Source organism: Onychomys torridus, chromosome 8 (genome assembly GCF_903995425.1).
Source record: "Onychomys torridus chromosome 8, mOncTor1.1, whole genome shotgun sequence".
In the NCBI taxonomy this organism is placed as follows: Eukaryota; Metazoa; Chordata; class Mammalia; order Rodentia; family Cricetidae; genus Onychomys; species Onychomys torridus.
Genome location: NC_050450.1, coordinates 17031279 through 17054560, shown reverse-complemented (window position 1 = coordinate 17054560; position 23282 = coordinate 17031279). Strand labels below are relative to the sequence as shown.

Here is a 23282-nt window from a genome sequence, read left to right as displayed (position 1 = left end):
AAGAAGGATCATATGCTTTCCCCTCCCCCCCAATCCTGGTGTCACTGGACAGCCTGCTAATCAACCCTGGGTCCTTTGGGACATCATTCAGTGCTCTTAACTGCTGTGCCTTCTCTCTCCTCTCAAATACAACTACATTATTTGTTCTATTTCAACTTCGTTTTTGAAACAGGGTTTCTCTGTGTAGCTTTACACCTTTCCATGAACTCTGTAGTACGGGCTGGCCTTGAGCTCAAAGAGATCCGCCTGCCTCTGCCTCCCGAGTGCTGGGATTATAGGTGTGCGCCACCACCGCCTGCCTGGCACTCTATTTCAACTCTTAAATTTAGCCACAAGTAAAGTCTACAGACCCAATTACTGCATTTCTCATTTTTTATTCGACAGAAAAGTTGCTTTTGCTGTACAGATTTAAAAAAACCAAAATGCCTTAAGAAACAAAGTTGGGGGGAGGGGTGTCACAACCTCATGAAAGGGGGTGCAGCAACTCCTTCAAATCAACTTCCTCACCAAGCCCCAAAACATCAGTCAGCCCCCAGGAACTTGAAGGGACAGCTCCCTGGATCATTACAGCTGCAGGCCTTGATGTCCTGAATTGTGCCCCTCCCTCCCCAAACTTTCCCTCCCACTCCAACCCCAAAACACATGAACCAAGAAAAACTCACAGAGATCAACATTTCACAGGAAAAAAAAGGGGGGGGGGGGACCCTCCCTCAAGATGCTGCCAAGGTTCAAGGGAAGGCAGACAAAGACTCCTTCCATGATTCTGGGAAAATGAGGAATACTCATGTCTCCAGAGCAGGAGGTGAGGTGGAATCCACATTATGGAGACCTGTAAGAGAAGACGGGTCAGCGCATCACTCCACAAATATCCCTAACATTCACAAGGGCCAGGCTGTTAAGGAGACACACCTGGAGGAGCGGTGGCGATTAGGTCGGGGACTGGGTGTCTCCTTCCTGCGCTTATGCCCAGGAGAACGGCTGTCCCCTCGGCCTCTCCAGGAAACACGCTCACTGCTACAAGAAAACAGAAATTAGGCACCGGAACAGTACTAATAAGACTTTTTTTCTTGTAAGTTAATGGTGGCAATGTGAGCTAAGCTGATAACACCTACCTCTGTTGATCCCTTGGTGAAGGCTGGGGCGAAGGCTGGTGACGCTCCACAGGTGAGTAACTGAGGGATCGGGAGTCCCGAAGGGAGTCTATTGGCTTTCGAGGGCTGCGTGACCTAGGGAGCAGAGTAGGCCTCTATAGCACCACATCCTCACAAACCCACCAGCCAAGCAAGCATTCAGGACCACCCACCCAGGTCCTGACCACCAAACCTCACACCACACAGGGCCAGCCTCAGACCCACCTTTGTCCGCACTCACCCATCCGCCCGCACACCATCCACCGAGTGCCCCCAGTGGACAGGGCACAGGGTGCAGCGGGGGATGCAAAGATAAAAGAGTCCCTGCCCTTGGAGTTTTGTTTGGTAGTAGAGGTCAACAATGAAGGCACACATGCCCCCTACATAGGAAACAGGCCAGCAGGGATGGATGTGCATGGGCCTGGGGATCCCGAGCAAACATGGGGGACCTGGGCAGGGGAAGGAAATGGCAGGGCAGTCTTCTCGGAGGTGCTGTTTGAGTGCAGTCTTGCAGAACGAGTTCACCAGGCAGACAAGGAAATCCCAGGCAGAAGGAACAGCATGTCCAAAGGCATGGGGCTCTCCTTAAGACTGCAAGGCGCTGGGTATGGCCGGAGCACAGGGCATGTGTGGGGGCGGGCAGGAGGAGCACAGGGCGGGCAAGGGCAGCTGGTGAAGAGCCTCACACGCCATTCCCGCAGAGGTGGCACTTTATCCTGCAGGCCACAGGGCGTCCCGGAAGGATTTGTGGAGTGAAGGGAAGTAACCAGATGTGCGTTTTAGAAAGATCCCTCTGGCTACGTGTGGAAGAGAATGGCGTGGAGGCAGGGAGACAGGGAGGAGGCTGTGGACAGAGTCGGGAGAAGATGACGGTGGCCAGACCAGAGCCCTGCAGCAGCAATGGGGAGACTTAGAGCTAGAATCTCTGAGACCAGGCTGCTTGATAGGGGAGGGGAGAGGGAGGAAGAATCCTAGATTTCCCAGTTCTGGCCTGGGCCCTCAGTTGGATAGTGCAGCCCTTGACCAGAACACAACACCACTGTGGGAGGGAGGAGCGTCGGACTCCTTCCGTACAACCAGACACAGACGTCCACACGAGGCACCCCAGCAGGAACCTCACCCAGGGTCCCTTTTCTGGAGAACTCACCCCCAACCCCCTCTCCACAACAGGCAAGGAAGCACTCACCTCCTCTCGCCAGGGGGTGGCTTCTTGGGGCTTGCAGGTTTGGGTAAGGCCTGAGGGCCAGGCTTAGCAGGGGAGGGGGAGGAGGAAGAAGAGGAAGAAGAGGAGGAGGAAGAAGAAGAGGAAGAGGAGGAGGAAGAAGAGGAGGAGGAGGAGGAAGAGGAGGAAGAAGAGGAGGAGGAGGAGCTGGAACTAGAGCTGCTAGAGCGCCTCTTCCGTTTGGCTGGGGTTGGCTCCTGAGGGCGTCCTTCTCGAACAGCCTCCTTTGGGGCTGGGGCAGGGCTGGGGACCCTGTGAGAAAAGAAAGGTGTCACAAGGAGACAAGATACCCCAGCCCCAACCCTACCTTCCTTGGCCTGGAGGAACGGCAGTGGGGGAGGGGTGTCTGAGAAAGGCCCTGGGAACACACGAAGGCAGGCCAGTAAGCACTTCTCTGGAGCAGTGGCACAGAGCTGACCAAACCTCTGCTAACACAAGCAACAGGCTGGGGCCCGAAGCACAAGGGATCAAGGTTAAACCTCAAGAATGTCCCTGATGAAGGAATAAGGCCCCTGGACTCAGATGTGGAAGCTGAAGCTGGGTGGTCTCCTTCCTTGGAGAGCCGCAGCTTGGGGAGGCCCCTGTGAGTGCAGGTTGGCTGGGGAGGGGCCGTCCTGCCTGGAGGCAGGGAGAGGGATGGGATGACCTCTGAAGATCCTTCCAGCCCAGGGAGTTCCTCTTGAGGTCTAACTGCCATCCCTCCTGCTGTAAAATTAAGTCCATTTCCTCTAGTTCTGTCCTCTGTAGAGATGGAAAACTTATCATTATCCTCTGGAGAATTAACCTTTGGAGACTTTTATCTGTCCCATTCCACCCCACAAAGCCCCCACCCAGTGTTCTTTCTACTCCCAACTTGAAGGCCAAGGTCCCCCATACTTTCTCAAAAAGCCAAGTACTTGTGAGAAGATTTCTCCCTCCCAACTCCCCAACCCATTGTAAATACCTTCCCCCTAGACTCCTTAACTCCCTCACCTTTTCAGGGCCACCTCAGGTTGAGCAGGAAGGCTGGAGCCCTCAGAGTCGCTAGAACTGGAGCCAGAGGAAGAGGAGGAGGAGGAGGATGAAGATGATGATGATGATGAGCTAGAGGATGATGATGAAGAGGAAGAGCTCCGACGTTCCTTTGCTGGTTGCAAAGCAGCCAATGCAGAAGGCTGCTGGGCCCCAGTAGAGGCTGGCGGTTCCCCACCTTCAGCATGGGACACCCCAGGGGCAGGGCCGGAAAGCATGCCATTGTGGTCACTAGCAGAGGATGTGGACTTTACTATAGTCCCAGATGAAATGGACTGAGACCCTGCTACAGGAGTGGTCTGGGCAACTGAACGAGATTGGTCTGAAAAAGCAGATGGCACAGGGGACCGAGGCCTATCCTGTGCTGGAGGGAGAAGAGATTGTGAAGGAGCCTGGACCATTCTTGAAGCAGGAGAAGGTGCCCGCTCAGAGGTCATTCTAGACTGGCTTGGGGCAGATGGTGGTGTTCTGGACCTAGCTCGGTCAAGCAATAAAGGTGAGGTTCTGCCACTGACACGCTCATAAGCAGAAAGGGGCACCCTGGGACTGGTGAGATTTGCACCAGACAATGCTGGAGCCATCCTGGCACTGGAGAGATTTGCGGGAGCCAAAGCTGCAGGGGTTCTAGAGCCAGCAATATTCACAGGAGCTGTGCCATGTGCAGATCGAGGACCCACCAGGTTTGCGGGACTAGGAGCCTGGGGTGTTCTGGAACTGGAGGGATAATTTGCAGCAGTTGGGGGTGTCCCAGAGCCTGTGAGACTCAAAGCTGCCAACGCAGCTGGTGTTCTAGCTCCTGCTAGGTTCACAGCTGTGGCTGCAGGGGCTCTAGGATCAGCAAGATTCACAGCTGAAGGAGCCACTGCTGTTCTAGGGCTGGCTAAGTTCATGGCTGCTGCTGCAGATGGTGTTCTTGAGTCAGCAAGGTTCACTGATGTTGGAATAGCAGATGTCCTGGCACTGGCAAGGTTCATGGCTGCTGCAGATGCTGCTGGAATCCTGCTGGCAAGGTTGGCAGCTGGGGCTGTTCTGAGGCTCATTAGAGGTACAGGAGCTGGAACCTGGGACATTCTTGCTGCGAGGCCAGCAGCAGACATAGATGGAGGTGGCCGGGCAGTGCCAAGACTGATGGCTGTCAGAGCAAGTGCAATTCGAGACTGAGCATGGTTTTCTGGAACAGATGTTCTTGGGTGATCAGGAATCCGGGGACCTGGACCATCCATCATTGAGCCACCAGTTTGCTGTAGGACAGACATGGGTGTTCTAGCACTGCCAAGGGGTTCAAGCATTCCAGGTGATCTACATCGGTCAAGAGGAGTTGGTGACATGCTAGGACGACTGAAGCAGCTCATTCTAGAGCTACTGAGTGCTACAGGAGGTGTGCGAGATCCAGAATGATTCCTTGTTGCTGGAGGAGTGGCAGAACGTGACCGATCAGAACTACTTCCAGATGCAGACCGCCTACGGATGGCTGGAGGAGATCTTGTTAGGGACCGCTTGCCTCGAGCTGCTCTAGGAGTACGAGACCTAGAACGGCGACGGATAGCAAGTGGTGAGCGACTTCGAGAGCGCTTGCGTGGCAACAGTGGTGTCCGGGACCTAGAGCGTCTCCGAATAGCTGGAGGAGTTCGGGACCTGGAGCGGCGGCGTGTCACTGGAGAGGTACGAGATCGGGAACGCCTCCGGGTAACTGGAGATGTACGAGATCGAGATCTTCTCCGAGTGACTGGTGATGTCCTGGATCTTGATCTTCTTCGAGTAATTGGTGAAGTTCTGCTTCGAGATCGCCTCCTGGTTACTGGTGGAGTCCTAGATCTGGACCTTCTTCGAGTCACTGGAGGAGTCCTAGAACGAGAGCGACGGCGTGTTGTTGGTGTTCTGGACCTTGAACGACGTCGAGTTACTGGTGGTGTTCTGGACCTGGATCGCCTTCGACTCACTGGGGATGCTCTTGATCGAGATCTGCGCCTATTCACTGACCTTGACCTTCTCCTACTCACAGGTGAGGTCCGAGACCTGGACCTACGTCGGCTGATAAGGGGTGTTCTGGACCTCGATCGCCTATGAGTAGCTGGTGAGGCTCGAGATCTAGAGCGCTTCCATGGAGCCGGTGATGTTCGTGATCGAGATCGCTTCCGACTGGTCAAAGGTGTACGAGACCGGCCTCTTCTGCGTCGAGATGAGGTTCGGGAACTCTCTTGTCTGGTAGGTGATCTTGAATGGTAACCAGAGCCACCCCTCCGTCTACGAGTGACCCTAGACCTAGACCGGCTCCTCTGTCTTCTTCGTGATGTTGACTGAGATGATCCAGACCTATCTCGTCGTCGGGTTGTTCTGGTTTTCTCTCTACGTGAGCGGGATCGGGATCTTTGGAGTCCACGAGGTTTTGGTGAAGGAGATCGGCCTCTCCTTGAAGTTGTCTTGGTACGGGGTGATGAAGCTGAGCGTCGCCTCCGTGAAGACCTTGACTTTTCAGTTGGCTCTGGTGAAGATACTGAAGGACTTCTTCGACGTCTTGGTGGAGTTCTGGAGCGAGTTTCTGGTGAGGAGGAGGCAGAGCGGCTTCTATGAGACACTCTAGCCTTCCTGGTTAGCTCAGGAGATGAACGAGAACTCCGACGTCGAGGTGGTGTACGAGACTTTGTCTTTGGCTCCATTGAAGACCTGGAGTCTCTTCGAGCACTTCTGGATTTGGGTGGGTGTTCTGGAGAAGACTCAGAACTACTGCTTCCTTCAGGTGAAGCGCCCCTGTCTTTGCTTGATGAACCTGATCTACTACGTCTTGGCAGGGCCCGAGGGGCAGGTATTTTGTGTTCAGGAGAAGAATCAGTACCGCTCTGAGCTCTCTGTAGCACTCTTGGCTTATCTTTCAGTTCAGGAGATGAGCCAGACCTACTGAGCCGGGGTGAGGGTCGAGATTTGCTGTCAACCTCTGGAGATGATGCAGAGCGACTCCTCTGTCTAAGAGGGGTTCGAGTCTTGGGTTTAGAATCTGGAGAAGAGTCCGATTCACTTCTTTCCTGAGGGGATGTGCTAGGTTTCCCATCAAGCTCTTGGGAAGACCCAGATCGACTTCTTTGCCCAGGAGAGGTTCTAGCCAGAGTTTTCTGTTCTACTGAGGATTCTGACCCACTTCTTTCTCTCTGAGGGGTGACACTCTTGTTGTTGAGCTCTGGGGATGATGGAGAATGACTTCGTGCTCTGGGAGTCTGAGGCAACACTTTTGGTTCAGGGGAAGAGTCACATTCACTTCGTCCCCGGGATGGGGTCTGAGGTGTATCTTTGATCCCAGGAGACGACCCAGATAGGCTATGCCTAGAAGGAGTCCCAGACCCATCTCTAAGTCCTGGAGAAGACCCAGACCGGCTTCTCCTAGATGGGGTTCTCGGTAAACCATCTTTCAGTTCAGGAGAAGATGCAGAACTACTCCTTTCTCTTGAAGGTGTTCTGTGTACAGTCTCAAGTACAGGAGAAGACACACTCTGACTTGAAAATATTCCTACCTTTTCCACTACTTCTGGGGATAACTCAGAACTACTGCGCCTGGAGGACCTCGTTGACTGTTCTTTCATGTCCAGAGATGGATCTGTCTCTGTTTGATTAAGGAATGGCCCATTCAATTCTTCTTTAACTTCAGGAGAAAATCCAGCATTTCCTTCTGAAATGGGGCCTGAGTTTCTAAACTCTAAAGATGACTCAAAGCTATTCTCCCCAGGGGGAGAATGAGATAGTTCTTTATGTTCTGGAGAAATTTGTGGCCCACTCCAACATGAAGTCACTGCAGGGATTTCTGCTGCTTTTGAAGAGACCTGTGCCTGGCTTTGGTCAAGAGCAGACAATACAGCAGGCCCTTCTATTTCAGGAGATGATTCAATGTTACTTCCAGGCATTTCTTTATGTTCTGGAGATGAACTGGGTAGTACCTGGCTTAAAGTTTGCTCAGATTTTTCTACTTCCATTAATTCATCTTGGCATGAATTAGGTAATGAACTACTTTGGTCTCTTGTGCCTGGAGGTGACCCAGCTCCACTTCTTTCCTTTGATAGTACTCGAGGTGTATCTTTTAGTACTGTGGAAAACTCAGGCCTATCCTGTATAGGACTAAATTTATCTCTTGATAAAGATGATGCAACAACATCCTCTTGAATTAAACCTAGTTTCTCTTTTAATTCAGAAGGCTCCAATCTGCTCTGTACCAAAAGAGATTTAGACTCTATTGAAGGATATAGATTAGAGTCAGGTTTAGTCTTACTCTGCTCAGGAGACATTCCTGATTTCACCTTTGGATCTGTTGATAATTCACTTTTATCTTGTTTTACTGGTGATGTGAGTGTCAGCTCAGTGACTGGAGATGAAGATCTGGACAGGCTACCTTTTGGAGATGTTTGAGATTTGCTCTGTAGCGATGGAGACTCCAAGTGAGTGTGCCTCACTTCTGGACTTGAAGTATCAGACTTGGGATCTGGCCAAGTTTGAGATTGTCCTTTCTGCTGCACAAATGAGGAGCCAAAACCGCTCTCTCCTGGCAAGGTACTAAGTGTTACACCTGGACAAAGAGAAAAGGTTCCAGAGCTTTCTTTTGGTGAATCCTTAGACTTCTCCTGGGGACAGGGTGACTTTGATGCACAGAGATTTTGCTCTGGAGGAGTCTGGAGCATGCCTTTGGGGTATGGCGATGTAGACCCAGAGTGACTGAGTCTCAGCGGTGTTTCTTGTTCCATTTTAGTGTCTGGTGAGGAGGATCTAGAACGGCTATGTCTTGGCAACAATCTAGAATCTACATTGCAGCAGGGAGATACTGATCTGCTTTGCCTCTGAGGTGTTCTAGATGTCACTCTAGTAGGACTTGGAGAAGAGGAGCCAGAACGGCTTCGTCTTGGTGATATTACCGTCTTTATTTTGGGTTGTGGAGATGACGATCTAGATGGGCTCTGTCTTGGAGGTGTGCTAGATTTCACTTGAGGAGGAGACCCAGAGCAGCTTTGTCTTGATGGGGTCCTCGATTTCACCTCACCATCAGGTGATGATTCAGAACGGCTCTGTCTTTGTGGTGTTGCAGAGTGTTCATCCACCTGTGTGTTTGTTACAGACCCTGATCTTGGTGGTGTTCCAGATTTTACTCTGGGCTGAGGAGATGGACTTGAATGACTGTGTCTTGGTGGAGTTTTTGACTTCCGTTTAGGTGGTGAAGAACCAGAGCGGCTTCGCCTTGGTGGTGTCTGTGACTTTCGTTTAGGACACGGAGAAGAACCTGAAAGGCTTCGCCTCAAAGATTTTGTTTTGGATCTTGGTGAAGAAAGAGACCTGCTCCGTCTTGAGGAAATGTGAGATTTTTTCACTTCTGGGCTTGAGTTGGATCTGCTCCTCCTCTGAGATGTTCTAGATTTGTTCTTCCTCTCTGATGATGAGCCAGATCGTGCTCTTCTTTGTGGTGTTCTAGAGTGAGATCTTCCACGTCTAACTAGACTTCTGCTGCGAGATCTTCGTCGTGCTGGTGTTCTAGACCGTGACCTCCCTCTCCTGGCTGGTGTTCTAGACCGTGACCTGCCACCTCTCCTGGCTGGTGTTCTAGACCGTGACCTCCCTCTCCTGGCTGGTGTTCTAGACCGTGACCGGCCACCTCTCCTGGCTGGTGTTCTAGACCGTGACCTGCCACTTCTCCTAGCTGGAGATCTACTTCGAGACCTCCTTCGAACTGGTGATCGGGTCCTAGATCTGCGCCTAGCAGGCGTTCTTGAGCGAGACCTGCCCCTCCGAGCTGGTGTTCTAGACCGAGACCTACGCCTGGCAGGTGTTCTGGACCGTGATCTACGCCTGGCAGGTGTTCTAGAACGAGATCTACCCCTTCTAACTGGTGTTCTAGAACGCGATCTGCCCCTAGTGGCTGGAGATCTAGAGTGTGACCTGCCTCGCCTTGCTGACCTAGACCTGCCTCTTCTCTGGGTATTTCTACTCCTGGACCACCCTGGCCTCTGAGGAGATCTAGACCGGCCACGCCTCTGGGGACTTCTAGATTTTCCCCACCTCTGTGCAGACCGTGACCTACGCCACTGAGGGGACCGGGACCTAGAATGACCTCTCTTGGTGGGGGTTCTAGATCGAGATCGTCCCCTCTTAGTGGCAGGACTACGGGATCTCCCTGTTCTGTGAGATGGAGTATGAGAATGAGATTTATCCCGCTTTGCTCGGCCATGTGAACGACTCTTAGATGTGGGTGAAGAAGAAATCTCTCGGCGACCCCCAGGAGCTGCTGTGGGTTTAAGACTTTCAGGAGAGGAGCTGGCATGCCGAGAAACTTTGGTAGGCTGGGGGGATGGTGGGCAGCTCTCTGAGGAAGATGAATGGGGAGGTTTCTCAGGAGACTTAGTTGGTGAACAGCCCCGGGTTGGGGAAGCCCCAGATGAGGGGTTAACTGGCTCCTGACTGGACGGGATAGCTGCAAGGGGTCGTGGGGAGTCGTCATGTTGCTCAACAAGGAGCGGAGTAGGGGCAGGTAGTTCTGGCCCTGTGCTGCTCCTTTCCGGAGAGGGACTAGGTCGAACTGTAGATTTCTAAGAGTGAAAGAGAAAGTAAGGATAGTGATAAACACCAAAACTTCAATATCACCCCATAAGATTCCAATAAGATTCTAATACTTTCCTCTATATACCCTTTACACCAATTTCCCTACTCAAAGTCACAATTAACAAGACATCATGTAATGCTTAGTGAAGACATCAATATAGCCTTGTGGGCTTCAAACTATGGGAACCATGGGGTGGAAAGGGAAAACCCACTCTAAGTTGTTCTCTGACCTGTACATGTAATGTACATCCACCTCACCCACACATACAAAATAAATGCATTTTTAAATTAAGAAAATAAAGCGCTACTAGGGGAAAAATCTGACTGTACAGACATTCTCTGACCTCAAGTAATAATTCAGAAGAAAGACAAATTGAAAACAATGTACTACCATTACCAACAAATACCAGTGTCCTGAGAATAAGGAAGTTTTTTCTTTACAAGGGAAGAAATCTGGCAATGTGTGTGGGATACATATGAACACAACCACTCCCCCCCAAAAAAGTTATGATTCAATGGAAAGAGAAAAGTTTGGTTAACAATAACTTTACTCAAGTATGGACTAAATTAAGTTATAACAGCATAAAAAGGGGCAAAGTTTTGAGAGTATGATTTGTCTTAGAATGGTGGTACACGCCTTTAATCCCAACAATCAGGAAGGAGGCAGAGGCAGGTGGAGCTTTGAGTTCGGAGGCCAGCCTGGAATACATAGTGAGTGCAGGACAGCCAGAGCTACCTAAAGAGACCCTGTCTCTAAATATATAAGTAAATAAATAAATCATTGACCAATAAATAAGTAAATAAGTGAGATGGCACCTGCCACATAAACCTGGTAACCAGAGCTCAATCCCCAGAACCCATATATAGATAGAAATAGACAACGGACTCCACAAGTTGTCCTCTGACTTCCAAACATGCATAACTCACACTTGCCTTCCCCTCATCATACACACACAAAAATTAATTCACCAAGTTCTCACAGGAATAGGCCAAGAAATAGGCCAAAACCATAAACACTTTAACTTGAAAAATGTGAGATATTAAGTTATACTAATTACTAAAACCAGTAGAAACAATCAGCCATGGGACTAGAATAGAGGGTATAAAACGGAACTACCAAAAAGACCACTCCTTAATGTTTTCAGACTGGCGGCACCAAATCAAAGGGTCAAAAAATTTAGTCAATCATGACAAGTACACAATAAAAAAAGGAACACAATTTTAAAAAGTAAACAGAGACACTTTAAATAGAAAAGTTAAATGGGGGGGGGGGGGGGGTGAGACAGGGTTTCTCTGCGTAGCTTTGAGCCTTTCCTGAAACTTGCTCTATAGACCAGGCTGGCCTGGAACTCACAGAGATCCGCCTGGATCTGCCTCCCAAGTGCTGGGATTAAAGGCATGTGCCACCACCACCTGGCAGTGAAAAATTAATTTCTTAAAAAAATGTTTGTTCCACTGTACGGATATAAACAAATTACTGATGTAAAACCTATTAATATCCACAGAAGTTTCATTGTGAAGACTTCACAATTTAGTGGGTCATGACTGTGTAAAAAGGACTTGGTAAACTGAAAGAGCAATGTAGAAATAGAATCTCAAATTTATTTCTCAGCAGTTGCTTATAAAATGTCCATCGTGCAGCACTGCTAAGCCTGCCTACTTTACTGAGTTCTAACTCAGCGAAGTCTTCCTTTCTCTTATTCTGTATCCCCTTTCAATACTGTCCAAAACCTTCATGCTTGCTATTACACTATTCCAGTCTGTTTCTCTGAAACCAACCCCCAACCCATTCTCTCTCTCTCTCTCTCTCTCTCTCTCTCTCTCTCACTCACTCACTCACTCACTCACTCTCTCTCTCTCTCACACACACACACACAAATTCTCACTGCCTTCTATAGCTCCTTGCCAACCTCCACAGCTAAACCTGACCATAACTCAAAAGGGCAAGATTTTCTCTTAATAAGATACCTTGCCAGCTGGCAGTGACACACACCTCTAATCCCAGGACTTGGGAGGCAGAGGCAGACGTATCTCTGAGTTCGAGGCCAGCCTGGTCTACAGAGTGAGATCTAGGACAGGCACCAAAACTACAGAGAAACCTTGTCTCGGAAAAAATAAACAAAACAAAGCAGATACCTTACATTACTTTGTCATACTTGTCCCTTTAAGGCAGATTCCTGAGTAAAAACCTTGAAACCCAATGAACTAACTTAGAACATACCTCCTTCTTATCTTTGTCTTCATATGGACTGCTAGACTGCTTTGTAGAAGCGTCTGGACTAGGCTGCTGTATGCTGGTGGCACCTGGTTCACTAGAAGGTGCATCTCCCTCCCCTTGATGCCCTGAAGCAAGGGGAGGACTTTGCCCACTCAATGCTGTTGTATGAATTTTAGCAGCAGCACTTCGAGACCTGTGAGTTGATGGAGGGCAGGGGAGAACAAGGAAATCAGCTCGAGGGAGACTAGAAAACCCCCTCCACCCCCAGCTTGCAATCCACTTTTTTATATGTACAACCCTCTTGGGGGGAAAAAAAAAAAGTCTTGGTCACATGACTCAAATCGTTTTCAAAAACACAAGTGTTAAGTCCTTTTTTGTTCCATCTCTTCCCAATATAAACCCAAATACCCCTCTACCCCTTTATTCACCACCCTCCAACATACCCATACCTTCCACCCAGGCCCTTCCCTACCCACTTCATTCACAACTCACCTCTGAGCCCACCATCCGGAAGCCTTCCCCGATTAAGGAAGCCAGGGTAAGGACTCCTTCCTCCCCAAGACACCACCAAACCAGCAAACCACCCCCGCCCTATTCTGGTAGTCCATATACATCATAACAAACAAAAAATAAAATAAAAATAAAAAAGACAAGGGGAAATGTATATATGTCTGTCCATCCTGTTGCTTTAGCCTGTCAGCTTCTAGAGGGCAGGGACCGTGTCTTCGGAATGGTCTGTGCAGCGCCTAGCACACCGTGGGCGCTCAATAAATATTAAATTGATTAACCCATCATTCCCTCTCCCTCCATTCCTCCTGGACTACCCCTTACCGACTACGAGAAGTATCAGAGGAAGAAGCAGAGTCAGCAGAAGTTGACCGATGGGCTCGGCGGCTCTTAGGTGCTGGTGTTGTACTTCGAGACCTAAAGAAGGACCACCACAAAGCTCAGGAGACTCTTATACCTATTCTGAATTCTCCAAACTCATCTCTTTTTTAAAAATCTGCTAGGCGTGGTGACCCCTGCCTTTAATCTCAGGACTTGGGAAATAGAGGTAGGCCAATCTCTTCCAGTTGAGGACAACCTGATCTACAGAGTGAGTTCCAAGACAGTGCGCCACAGAAAGACCGTCTCAAAAATACACACAAAAAAATTAAAAAACAAGGGCTAGAGAGGTGGCTCAGCGGTTAAGAGCACTGGCTGCTCTACCAGAGGTTCGGAGGTCAATTCCCAGCAACCATATGGTGGCTCACAACCATCTGTAATAAGATCTGGTGTCCTCTTCTGGCATGAAAGGATACACGCAGGCAGAACACTATATACATAATAAATCTTTGGGGAAAGAAATATATTTAAAAAATTTTAGAAAAACCACATCACATTCAGTTTGAGTGTACATGTATGCAGAAGGAAGTCAGAAAACAATTTATAAGAGTTCATTCTCTCTTTCCATTATATCGGTCCCAGAGATAAAACCCTGATCTCTTTAGGTTTGATGGAAAGGGCCTTTTACTCAACCATACACAACACTCATTCAGGTTTAGTTTTTGGGTTTCCCCCTTACATACCCATCTGTCAATCCTTAACTACCAGTGATTTCAATCCCTCCCCATAAGGGGGGCATTTATGTATTTCTTCTAAGACACTTACCGCTTCCTCTTCTTGTCCTTTGATTTACGTTTGCTCTTTGGAGTAGGAGACCTGGAAAATAAGGAAATGTTGTCTAAAAAGAATTTTTTAAATATTAATTAAATTAATAAATTTTAATTATTAAAAATTAATTAAATCTGAAGTGAAATGGAAATATAATTGGCCAAATTTTATTGGTAAAGGGTAGGTAAAGGAACACCACGTCCTACAAGCTGAATATAGAGTAACAAAGCCATCAAGCAGTAGCTCACCACTCCCATGTGCCATTATCTCTCCCCCAAGGATCAATAAGTTCTTTCTTACCTGTGTTTCCGTTTCTTGGACTCAGATTCTGACCTGTTGGTGGGGGGAGGGGGGACAGAAGAGAAAATCATTAAACCACAACTACTTTTCAAGAGCTGCCTCCAATCACTACCAAAAACTTCCATCTTAACCAGGGGGTGATGGTACATGCCTTTAATTAACTCAGCAGAGGTAGGCAGATCTCTCTGAGCTAGATAGAGGCCAACCTGGTCTACATAGTGAGTTCCAGGACAGCCAAGGCTATATATGTAGAGACCCTATCTTTAAAAAACACTAGAAAAAGAAATTCCATCTCATACCTGTGTTTCTTCTTCTTTGAGCTCTTCTTCCTCTCTCGTCGAGGAGAACTACTCTCTGACCTGCTAAAATGGGTTCAGAAGCAAGTCATTTTATTTAGCTTTCTTTTTGGACTTCTAACCTGTAATTCTCAAAACTGCACAATCAATGACCCACACCTTATTTACTTCTATAGTCAATTGATAAACATAAAAACTGAAATCTGAAATGATACTGGCTAGCTTTTTTGGCTGGGCGACAGATTCAACCATTTCCCACTAAGCACACATTTCTCAGCTGAAACCTGAAAAAGCAATTCTGTCCCCTTCAACTATCTTTGCAATTTGGATTCTTCACTACCTGAAAGCAAACAACTTCTTGAAGTTCAACAACAGGTAAGGTCCCTCTAGAGACTAGAGTAACTTTCCAACTGACTTACCGTCCTCTATCTTTCTTCTTTTTCTTCTTTTTTTGCTTTGGAGTTGGTGATCGAGAACTGCTTGTCTCTCGGACAAGGCTAGGAAAAGGCAAAGAGATTCTAGGTGGCAGGACAAATTTCCTTAAAACATTTCATCCTAACGAATATACTTGCAACAGTTCACTGATAACTGTTTCACCTAAGGACAACTGCTACATGCCAATTCGTGTGTGTGTGTGTGTGTAAACTTCTGAACGAAAAGATATAAATTTGCTGGGTGGTGGTGGCACACGCCTTTAATCTCAGCACTGGGAGGCAGGAGCAGGCAGATCTCCGAGTTTGAGGCCAGATGGGTCTACAGAGGGAGTTCCAGGACAGCCAGAGATACACAGAAAAACCTTGTCTTAAAAAACAACCAAAACAAAAAGCTGTACTATAAAAGTGGTTGTGTATCTAATAAGTCCTAGGTTTTGTAAGTGGGGGGGGGGGGTGTATTTTGAGGCAAGTCTCACTATATAGCCCTCCCTGGCTGTCCTGGACCTACCTATGTAGAGAAAATTAGCCTCAACTCAAGAAATCCTCCTGCCTCTACTTCCCAAGTGTTGAGATTAAAGGTGTCTGTCACATCTGGTTTCATTAAATTGTTTGATAAAGGGTCTAACTATGTAGCTCTGGCTGGCCTCGAAATCAAAGATCTGCCTGCATCTGCCTTGAATAGTGGGATAAAATGTGTGCACCACCACACATAGCTTAATTATTTAAAAAATAAATAAAAATAGCCGGGTGGGGGTTGGGGATTTAGCTCAGTGGTGGAGCGCTTGCCTAGTAAGCTCAAAAAAAGAAAAGAAAAAAGGGAGGGAGGAAGGAAGGAAAAAAAATAGCCAGGCCGTGGTGGCCCATGCCTTTAATCCCAGCACTCGGGAGGCAGAGCCAGGCAGATCTCTTTGAGTTCAAGGCCAGCCTGGGCTACAGAGCTAGTCCAGGATAGGCTCCAAAGCTACAGAGAAACCCTGTCTCGAAAAACAAAAAAAATTAAAAAGAAAAGCCTTGAACCCACAGAGAAAAAAAAAGAGCCTTGAACTCACAGAAATCCATGTGCCTCTCCCTCCCTGGTGCTGGCATTAAAAGTATGTGCTATGGGTTAGAGAGATGGCTCAGAGGTTAAGAGCGCTGCTTGCTCTTCCAGAGGTCCTGAGTTCAATTCCCAACAACCCCATGGTGGCTTACAACCATCCGTAATGAGATCTGGTGCCCTCTTCTGGCATGCAGGCAAAGCACTGTATATATAATACATAAATAAATCTTTGAGGAAAGCAAAAAAAACTTGGAAAGGCATAGTAGCACATGCCTTTAGTCTCAACACTCGGGAGGCAGAGAAAGGCAGCCAGCCTGATTTACAGAGTGAGTTCCAGGACAGCCAAAAGCTACATAGTAAGACCCTATCTCAGAAAAACCAAAAATAAATAAATAAATAAAAAGCTTAGGCCGGGCGGTGGTGGAGCACGCTTTCAGTCCCAGCACTCCGGAGGCAAGAGCCAGACGGATCTCTGAGTCCCAGGCCAGCCTGGGCTACAGAGTGAGTTTCAGGAAAGGCGCAAAGCTACACAGAGAAACCCTGTCTCGAAAAACAAAACTAAACAAAAAAAAAAAAAAAAAGCTTAGAAATACTAGTAGTAACTACTAGCATAACAAATACTTTTAACAAGGAAGCAGACCTGGGCCTCTCTCCTGATTACCTGTATGGTTTGGGAGGCTCAGGAGCTGCTTGTTTAGCTTCCCGAGCTCGTCTCTGGGGATCGAAAGAACTGCCATCCACATAGGAATCACTGATGCCAAAGGCAGCACGGAGCCGCTCATTCTTCTTCTCATTCAGTTCTGCCAACTGATGGGTCTCAGTTACCCTGGGGGGAAAAGGCCAAAATCTGAAGGATACAGGGGAAAAAGTGAGAGCCCTGATGCAAAACTTAATTATAAGGATGAGTCAAAACAGCTATGGACTAAGGAAAGTGAATGAAGGCAAAACCAAGTCCCAGGTAAAAAGAAAAGAGAGTAGTAGGTATAATAGCATAGACTCCAAAGAACGAGAACACCACTCACATTGGCCTCTGCCCTGGGGTTTCTTCCTTGCCCCCAGGGTTCACATCCTTCTCCAGCAACATGAGTCGAAAGGTCGCCACTTTCTCTTGAATCTGCTGTTCTTCGTACCTGAACGACAAATCCCTTCTATGTTAGAGCTTGACAGGGGTTTTCCCAAGTCCAAATTTGTAATTGCTTCCTTCTCCAACAGGGTCCTTTTTCCTTCTTCATGCACACAGTACTTGTCACTCAAAAAGTTCTTTTAAGTCTTCCTTATCTTTCCCCATACCCCCCTTTTAAGTCTTCCTTATCTTTCCCCATACCCCCCTTCCTTCTCTACACTATGCTCTCTAGAACAGTGGATTTTAAACATGCTACAATTCAGGGGCCAAGAGAGGACAGTTTGCTTGCTGGCAGAGTTCCCAGTGCTCCTTTCCCAACTTCAACACAAACAGATCTTTTATTTTCTGGGACTTCAAAGAAAACATAATGTATAAAAGGATACCATTGCTCAAGTTTGAAAACCACTGCTCTAAACGGGTTTCTACCTGAATGTGCTCCTTTTCCAAAATTTCACTTCTCTGCCAAGCTCATAATAGCCTCTATTCAAATGCTCTTTCAATTCCAATCTCCTGCCTTTACCACCTTCCATGGCCGCAATCCTTACATCCACCTACCTTTCTCTTCCTTCCAATAACAACACCTGTCAGGTTACCTAGCTCTTCTGCCTAACGCTACCTTCCTATACAGCACATTTTTGTTCCTTGATGGCCCCCTTCTTCATAAATTCAGATAAATAATTCAGACCCCCTTAGGCTGCTATTAATGCTCCAAACAGTTCCCTTGACATCCCACTATGCACTGACCAATTCTTCAAGCTCATTTTCTTTCTTCCTTACAACTCCTTTTTAGGATGCTTTCAACCTGCTCTAGTTTCTTTCTACACATCCCACCTAACACCCAACTAAGCACTCACTCAGTGCTTGGCTTCTCCCCACCCATTCCCTCACCCCTGCTCTTCCATCATCTCCTCCAGCTCGAGGCATCGCAGCTCCACGCGCCGCTTGCGCTCGTGGTCCAGGATGTCAGGATTAGGACGCTTCACCAGGGCAGCCTCCAGGCGCCGCAGTTCCTCCTCTCCCTTGTAGTCAGGCCGCTCACCACGGCGGCCCCGCACCAGGGACAGGTTGCGCTGGACGTAGCCGTTGGTGCCGCTGCCCCGGGGCGTCGGCAGCCCGATCCCGTTGTACATGGCCCTGTGCCCAGGGGGGCACCACCGCTCCTGAGGGGGAGCGGGGAGACACCAGTCAGGCTCCTGGCCCCAGGCTAACTACTTACCACATCTCCCACATCCCTGGCTCTCTTAGCCTTTAGTTCAATGCTTAGTCTCACACTGAACCTCCATTAGCAAAATGATGCTTCCTCATTTCACTGGTCTGCAAACAAAACCCTCCCTTTATCCTCCCCACACTTCATCCTTTCCACTAAATCACCATCTACTTTTAAACTTTCTCACAATGTACTTTCACTAAACTCTAAGCTATTCTTTGTACTTATCCTTTCTACACGATAAGCAAACAAGAATCCAGTTTGTCTCAAATCTCTCCACACTATCCCTTTATTCTTCTTTGGCCACAATACATACAAATGGTTATCTTCACCAAACACTGAATGTAACTACCGGTAACTAAAGTCCTCCAAATGGCACAACAAACACCACAGATCAGAAGCACCTTAAAGCCTATAGTCCATTTTCAAAGACTCCTCCAAGAGAATATTTAGACTAACTTGAACAAACAAGAAATAGAATAAACAGTCCTCGGTATCCAAATACATAAACTGACTAGTTAACATGAACCAAATGTCCTATGCAGCCTCACACCCAAACTACAGGCAAGCAAGAATATCAGAAACACAGAGGAACCATGGGTACATAAGCTTATACTTAACATGGGGCAGGTGAGCCATCTCTGATTCCAAATATTCATAGCTCCTACCAACTACAGTGATTTTATTATTTTAGTTTCCTTCCCAGTAAGGTTTACCACATCCCTTGTAGTTCCTCCAAGTCTGGCTAGCTCTTGTTAAATATTGCCTGTTTTTAACTGGATAGTCTAAGCATAAACCATCTTTCTCTGTTCTCACTGTCCCCATACTTTCTCTATACAAGTCTCTAGAACCTTCAAACTCCATCTCTTAATGTAAAAGCTGTTGACTTTCCCTGTCAATCTCTGTTCTGGCACTTCATTTTTTTTATCCTAGTCCTGCTTTACTCTTCAATTTAACCCTATGTTTTCCTGTCAAGTTCTACCTTTTCATCTTGTTCCAACCTAAGCATGATTAAGAACCCCCAAGCTCCAGTTTTTTGGACTGTATTATTCATTCTCTAGGCCCTTCTCACTATATATGCTTTATTTTTTTTTCCTCCAATTCCAACACATTTTCTCCAAAATGGAAATCTCAAAGCAAAAGAAAACCACCCAAGAACAGGGGAAAGTGGAGGTTAGTAAAAGCAGACAGAAAAGATGGAGCTGTTTAAGAGATTACATTCAAGAAATTTCAGAACTAATGTATCAATTCCTAAACAAAACACCGGAAGTATGAGAAAACAAAATATAGGCAAATGTTGAATGTAGACCAAACACCAAAATATACTTTTGCCCCATCCCACTCTCAAGCCTAGCCTAAGTTTACCCTACTCAACTGAAACAACTTTTAGAAAACTAAAAGCAAGTAAGAGACATCTATCAGGGTCAAGAATGACAGATAAGGCTAAATAAATCTATGAAAGGCAAGTAGTGTAAATTTAGGGAGAAATGGAAAAAAATTTTTAGAGCCAAAGAATCTGTATTACCTTCCAACAATCATTCTTAATAGTCTAAAATTACCAATCCTCCCTTCCTCTAAATCTAGGGCCTATATCGATTCCTCACCTTATTTGTATCCTTTGCAAAAGGCTTTTAACAATCTTCCATTCTAACCATTCACCCACCCACACTTCCACCACTGCACACAAAAATCTGCCCACTCACTACTTGATGAAAGCTAAGCAAAAGGTATTTAAAAAAAAATCATGATTTTGGAGAACTTTCAGGGAAGAGCTAAAAAATAAAGGGGGGAGGGGTAGATATGTTATACCCAGTATAAAAGCAGTGCTCAAGACACTAAAAGGAAAACCACAACTACCAACTACCAAAACCAGACAGCACTTAAAACAGGAGCACAAAGTAGGCAAACTTCCCAAGGTTAACAGCAGAAAGAAAAAGCAAGTTGCCAAGAGAAAATAATTACCAGAATGCCAAACTACAAAAGAGGCAGAAACTACGACATTCAAGAAAAGAAACTGCAACCGAGAGAACTGCAATGGGTGGGGTCAAGGAGAAGGACAGAGACATACACAACTCAGTGCTGCAACGCTACTAACTGCGAGGGCACCGTGCAACATACACAGCTCAATATCAACCCGGAAGAGACCTAACCTAAGCCCACCCAAAGGGAGAAAAAACAAGTCTCCTCTTGAATCTTTGATTCTGAAACATCTTCAAAGAACTGCAACGGGGCTTGGAGAGATGGCTCAGTGGTTGAGAACTGGCTGTTCTAGAGGACCTGAGTTCAATTCCCAGCACCCACGTGGCAGCTCACAACTGTAACTCCAAGATCTGACAACCTCACACAGACATACACGCAGGTAATGTAAAACACCAATGCACATAAAACAAAAAAGAAAAGAAAAAAAAAATTCATGCCAAGTAATGGCTGACACAAGGCAGTCTGTTTAAGTCCAGAATGTTCTTCCCATCGAAAAGCTCCCAAAGCCTCCCTGGCGCTAACATTTGAGGAGACATGTTTAAAGAGCGGGGTAGGAGCGGGACGTGGTGGCGCACACCTCTAACGCTAGCGCCGGGCGGGCGAGGGCAAGCACGTCCCTTTGCGTTCGAGGCCAGCCTCCTCTACCATCTACAGAGTGAGTTCCAGGGCTGTGCAGAGACCCTGCCTCACCGCGCCAGAAAGGGAGGAAGATAACAAACAATGGCAGGGCGGGAGGAGGCGGCACACGGCCTTCCTTGCTTTCACCTTGGGGACCGCCGCCCCCGCCACCTCCCGCACACTCGGCCGCTCAGCACGCAGACTAACGGCGCCCGTCCGAGCCCCAGGCCTTCCGGCCCTCTCCGCGCCGCCGGGCCTATTTTCGGCCTTGGGAGTGGGGGAGGGGGCGGCGCGGCGCCCGCAGGCCGAGGCTCCGGCCGGCCGCTTCCCAGGCCCCGGCGGGGGCGGAGGGCGAAGACCGGCCGGAACGCACAAAAAAGACCCGGAAAGGGGCGACCGCGGAAGGAGGGGCTGCCCAGACCCGGCGAGCAAGGGCGGCGACCGGAGAGCGCCTCGGGGGCGCGCGGGCCGGCGAGCGGGCGGCGGCGGCGGCGCGCGCCGTTGCCGGGGGCGCCGGGGGGGGGGCGGGGGGGTTGGGGGCCGCGGAGGGGGAGGGGAAGGGAAGCCGCGGCGTCCGCGCGGGCGGAGGCGCCGAGCACGCGTGCGCGCGGCGGCCGGGGCCGTTCTCCGCACGCCCTGGCCTCGAGCCGAGGCCGCCGCCCCTCCCCCACCCGGCGAGCGAGCGCGCTCCCGGTCTCTCACCCGCCGCCGCTCCGGCCGCCGCCCCCGACGGGGAGAGGTCCTGCCGCAGCTGCTGCTCGGGTCTGCGAGTCCCTCGGGGCCTGAAGCCGCCGCCTGGCCGGTCCGCCCGCCGCCGCCGCCGCCGCCGCCGCCTCGCTCGCTTCCTCAGGGGCCGCAGCGGGCTTCGACTGCGCCACTCGCACCCCGCCTGGCCCGCGCTGCACGTCAGCACGACCGAGTGCGTCAGCACGCAATCACGAGAGCCGCGGGGCCCTCTGGGAGCCGTAGTGCGTTGTGCGCAGGCGTGGAAGCCCCGCGGAGAAGTATAGTTTTGGGGGGTTTTTTTTTGGTTTTCTTTTTTTTTTTTAGGCGCTAGAGAAGTTCGACTGCGAAGTCGAAAAACCCCGAGTCCCGTCGGGCACTGCGGGGAGAAGCGGGGGAAGGCGGGGCACCATACCCAAGAGGCAACGTCTTCTGGAAATCCTCTGTAGGAGGGGGAGGGGCACGGGGCCGCCACCCACCTCGCCGGAGAATAGCTCAGAGCCACGCCTTCCGCGCGGGGAGTTGTGGGAGTTGTAGTTCACTTGTGGAGAGAGACTCGTCTAGCGTCTTCTCCGGGCAGCGCCGCCATTTTGTCTCCCTGTGTTGTGCGGCAATGGCTCAGCAACTCTACCTCTTTCTTCCCTGTGACTGCGGGTTTCCTTCGCAAGAGTGAGGCCACACAGCACCTGGTCTTCCGCTCTCGGGAGGAGATGCTTCAGAGTCAAGCCTCCTGGCTTGAACCCGGCGCTGGGCCAGATTCTGAAGCAAAAGCCAAGCTAGTCTCCTGTGGTGTCCATAGTTTTCACCTTCTTAGATGGAGATGAAATGGGGCGCGAAGGCCAATAAGAAATAGTTTCTCTAGCTTGACGATGGTGGCACACACCTTCAATCCCAGCTGTCGGGAGGCAGAGGCAGAGTGGTCTCTGAGTTCGAGGCCAGCCTGGTCTACAGAAGGAGCTCCTGGACAGGCTACGCAGAGAAACCCTCTCTCAAAAAAAGAAAAAGAAAAAAGTGTTCATTTACCTTAGAGTAGAGAGACTAGATAGACTCATACACAACGGAGTACTACTCAGCAGAGAAAAACAATGACAGCATGAAATTTGCAGACAAATGGACGGAACTAGAAAAAATCATCCTGAGTGAGGTAACCCAGACCCAGAAGGACAAACATGATATGTACTCACTCATAAGTGGATTTTAGATATAAAGCAAAGGACAATCAGACTGCAACCCACAGAACCAGGGAGGCTATATAGCAGGGAGGACCCTAGGATGACTGCGGCTTATAATAAGTTTTGGTTTCAATTACTGAGCAAGCCTCAATGAAACATTTCACTATTAGGATAGGAATTTATACTGTATTAAGCTGATAATAGAAAAATTAATTTTAAAAAAGAAAAATTCATTTACCTTTGAGTAGAGAGACTAGATAAAGCGATTTTGCTTGTAAAATCTGTGCCATGTGTGAAAGAATGTGTAAGAAGGAACAATTTAAAAATTTTAACTCCACTGGACCATTTCCTGTGCAGTATAGTGCGGTGCTGGGAATCCAGCCCCGGGTCTTCATATGTGCCAGCAAGGGCTCGACCACTGAGCTACACTCCCAGCCTATTTTCTATTTAATTTATGTGTTTAAAATTATGTGTAGACATGTTTGTCTGTTCAGGGTATTCACACATGAGTGCAGTTCCTGCAGAGGTCAGAGGTATTGAGGGCTTGTGAGCCAGCTGAGGCGGGTGCTGGAACCGAACTTAGTTCCTCCGC

The 23282-nt window shown here is 48.7% G+C and overlaps 1 protein-coding gene across 6 annotated transcripts; it reads right to left on the bottom strand.

Annotated features, from left to right (window-relative positions):
- Nucleotides 1-354: 354 nt before the first annotated feature.
- Nucleotides 355-21732, bottom strand: Srrm2 (serine/arginine repetitive matrix 2). Of its 6 annotated transcripts, none has more exons than XM_036197947.1 (15): nt 21498-21712; nt 17879-18150; nt 16890-16997; nt 16529-16693; nt 14814-14891; nt 14398-14460; nt 14099-14131; nt 13796-13846; nt 12977-13069; nt 12149-12338; nt 3325-9914; nt 2317-2604; nt 1113-1226; nt 910-1014; nt 355-829 (listed from the first exon to the last, which is right to left on the bottom strand). In XM_036197947.1, exons 2-15 carry the CDS (start codon nt 18118-18120, stop codon nt 820-822), a joined length of 8130 nt encoding a protein of 2709 aa, XP_036053840.1. In that variant the 5' UTR covers nt 18121-18150; nt 21498-21712; the 3' UTR covers nt 355-819. The 6 variants fall into 6 exon arrangements, 5 of the variants coding, with proteins under 5 accessions (XP_036053840.1, XP_036053843.1, XP_036053841.1 ...); XM_036197950.1 differs by having other exon boundaries at nt 910-1011; XM_036197948.1 differs by having other exon boundaries at nt 14398-14457.
- Between the last annotated feature and the right edge of the window lie 1550 nt (nt 21733-23282).